Source organism: Sinocyclocheilus rhinocerous, unplaced genomic scaffold (genome assembly GCF_001515625.1).
Source record: "Sinocyclocheilus rhinocerous isolate Xijiao unplaced genomic scaffold, SAMN03320098_v1.1 scaffold519, whole genome shotgun sequence".
Taxonomy (NCBI): domain Eukaryota; kingdom Metazoa; phylum Chordata; class Actinopteri; order Cypriniformes; family Cyprinidae; genus Sinocyclocheilus; species Sinocyclocheilus rhinocerous.
In genome coordinates, this window is record NW_015665048.1 from 348,636 (window position 1) to 352,213 (window position 3,578).

The following is a 3,578-nucleotide window of genomic DNA, read 5'->3' on the forward strand; positions in this document are numbered from 1 at the left end:
TGTGCGGAAAATTAGCGATCGCCATGCACGGTGACTCAAGTTTCATTCTGTGTGGCGTACATGTGATCCAACAACACGCACGGTACTTTATGCATTGAATTATGTCAGTGGACTGATTTTGATTCTAGTTTATTCTGACTGAGCTCGGATTTCACTACAGTGATCTGTTTATCACATCTTTTCCGTTCTGTTTATCCGAACTGAATCAAAGCGAGAAGCGTTCCTACGGCCAGGGCGAATTTTGAGAATTGATTGGTTCTACCGAGCTGTAAGTGGGAGTTTTTTTGTAATGGAAAGTGCTCTGCAGTGTTGAGTGAGTCTTTTGTTGAGAAGGGTCTCTCTCTCTCTCTCTCGCTCTCTCTCTCTCTCTCTCTCTCTCTCTCCGAGTGAGTCATGCATGTTCAGGGATCTGCCAGGATGCGGGGGGAGAGAGAGACATCTCTTCACTAGAGCTCTGTCTCTCTCTCTCTGCCATCTCTGGCTCTCTATCTCTGTAGAGGAGCGACCTCGCGCTGCTTTTCTCTCTCGTCGTCCTCTGTCTCTATGGATTCCGCGTTTTGTGGTTTATTTTTGGTCCCTGAGCTGCTGCTGCCGCTGCCGCACGGCGTCGGATTTTCCTGACGGCCGCTCGCTCTCTTTCTTCAAACCCTCGAGGACGCTTTCTCAGCTCCAGCATGCTAAAGAAGTGGACGGTCAGCTGGGAGTTGGATGTGTCCGTTCGTGTGTAGGCTGGCACACCGAGGGGAATGCTTCACCGTGCTAAATACAACCGATTCCGGAATGAGTCAGTGACGTCCGTCGATGAGCTTCTGCACGGTCTCTCCATGAACGCCAAGGTCTCGGCCGTCCCGCCATCGCTGCCCGTGGGCGACCCTCCGTATGCCCCGCCAGCCGAGGTCTTGCCGCCCGACCCCGCCGAAGAGTCCGGCACCTTGTGCACCCTCATCAACAAAGTCTCCAACCTCAAATTCGCCAACTCCTCCGGACTGCTGGGCATCAAGGGCCTGCCGTCCGCCGTCAAGGACCTGGCTGTGTCCAAGCTCCAGGGAGGAGCGTCAGGAGGTGGATCCGGCAGCCCGGGCTCGTCTGCCCACCCTGCGACCTCTGGAGCGCCTCACGCCCCGCTGGAGCCCGGCTCGGCCAGCTCGGGGAAGAAGGGCAGGATGGAAGAGTCTCAGCCCGGCGGAGAGGGCTGGGGCCTGGGAGGGACGGGTGCCGCGGGCTGCGGCGGGCTGGTGAATAAGCCTTCTCGTGGATGGCTGCACTCCAGCGAAAAGATTTCCGGGCCTGGAGTGACGTATGTCGTTAAGGTAAGATCCAAATGCTTTCTGTCTTCTGCGTTTCCCTTGTTGTTTTCCATCCATGTGCCGGTACAGAGAGGATTATGTGTACGATTTGGAATAATGCAGGTCGCCAGTGACTCAAAACGGCACCGTTACGTTCACAAGTGACCATAAAAGCACAGAATGTTCCTCCACATACAGTACCATGTTTACATGCCGTCTGTTTCCTCTTGAGTCTTACATGCATGTGGAGGTGGGCGGTATGAGGCGAATCGGATTTTATATTACAGTTAAAAAAATAGGTGGAAATTAATTCATACAGTATGAACTAAATAATCATGTTTGTTTGAATAAATTACCAAATTTAGAACAAGTGAAGATACTTCATCTCATTGGATTTGTTTTCTTTGTTGGAACTTGATAGAAACAAATCAAAAGGATGATTATGCATAACCAGTGTTTAATATTTTATAACACTTGAGTTAAAGACAAAAAAAGGGAAATTAATATCATAAGCACCTGTGATTTAACCAGGGTACTAAAACCATAACCAAACATTACTTGAAATAAAGTATTATACTTAAAAAAAAAAAACTAGTTGCCAAGGAACCACATTTTCATTTATTTTAACTTGATGTACTACAATATCTAAAAATAAAACTGAAATAAAAACCAATATAAACTATATGATAACTAATATAAACTATAAAATAAAAAATAAAAAACTATATAGACACATTAAAAAGAAAATAAAAATGGCAAAACACACACAACTAAATTGCTAAAACTAACTAAAATAAAATAAAAAAAAACAGAAAAATTTAAAAATAAAAACGAATCCGAAATATGAATAGTATCTCAGTGATACTAAAACAAAACATCAGTTAAATTTAATGTGGAAAGCTGCAAGTGTGACATTGATCAAGCTTGTCTCAATCTACATTTTTCATATTCCTCATCGTTAAAATTAAATCACATTTATTCTATAGCGCTTTATACAATACAGATTGTTTCAAAACGGCTTCACATTAATAAACAGGAAAATAATGTTAGAATGTTGTAAAATTGGCTGTAAAGAAGCTCTAAAGAAGATAACAGTATCATTATTCAGTTCAATAACAGTGTTGATGTTGCATGTAAATAAAATGAAACAGTCTTGTACAACCATAGCTTTGCAAAATAGCTTTATTTAATTAATTATATACAGTATAGCATGTTTTTACCATAACACAGCCTTACACGCATGTGTATTTCAGAGACTTTGACTGCCCTTGTAATATAACACAAGTTCAGTTATCCATCTTCTCTATGTACATTGTTATTGTGATATATTCTCTGCTTTCCTTAAATATCACAGACATAGTGGTTCAGTTGTCCGTGCGACCACTTATTTTTTACCTCTGCAGATTTGATCTATTCAAATTAACTGCAAGTTTATCACATCAAAAGGGAAGTGCATGCAAATCGCGTAACCACGGCGACCAGTTACCAGACCAGGGGGATGTTGTTCCGGCTACAGTTCTGTTACTGTATCGTCTCCAGGGATCATGACGTGTGCAGGACAGAGCACCTATTCTTGTCCACATCTATATGCAAAGACAAACATGATAACTTCAACATTCAAAATATCTTGATTCGTGCAAATATGTGCACGTATGCCATGTTTAGCATGCATTTAGCACCTGCTTTCTGTGCATTTGATTTAAATATAAATATATATATATATGTATATATATATATATATATATATCGTTCATTAAGGATTTCCCGAAAACACTTGAAAACTCTGTAGTGCATGTACATTTGTCTTCTATACGTGCATTATACAAATACCAACATCATTGTCTCCTTTTAGGGTCGTTTGCTGACATTTTTGAGATGTTTGTGCTTTAAAGGGGTCATATGACGTTGCTAAAAAGAACATTATTTTGTGTATTTGGTGCAATGCAATGTGTTTATGAGGTTTAAGGTTCAAAAAACACATTATTTTCCACATACTGTACATTATTGTTGCTCCTCTATTTGTGGCATCCAGTGGGGACATAATTACTGATTATAATGACTTATTACTGTCATTTTACACGTTGCACTGCGCCGTATAAACATGAAACCATGTCTGCATTTGTGATCTGAGAAGCGACAAACAACAAGCCCTACTCTACACTGCCCAAAACTTGCGTTTTTTCTTTATGTAAACATTTGGGCGGTGTTATGCAAATCTCCCCACACAGTGACATAGACATGTGGAGGCGTGTTTAAACGAGGCGTTTTAGGAGGGCGTGGACGAGTCTTAAC

At 41.8% G+C, this 3,578-nt stretch overlaps 1 protein-coding gene across 1 annotated transcript in view; it reads left to right on the plus strand.

Moving 5' to 3' along the window:
- Positions 1-361: 361 nt before the first annotated feature.
- LOC107731079 (SHC-transforming protein 3-like) overlaps positions 362-3,578 on the plus strand; it is a 24,085-nt gene continuing 20,868 nt past the window's right edge. Inside the window, exon 1 of the mRNA XM_016542062.1 lies at positions 362-1,310. Within this exon, the coding sequence (XP_016397548.1) occupies positions 747-1,310 (564 nt within the window). The 5' untranslated portion in view covers positions 362-746. The remainder of the gene's footprint in view (positions 1,311-3,578) is intronic.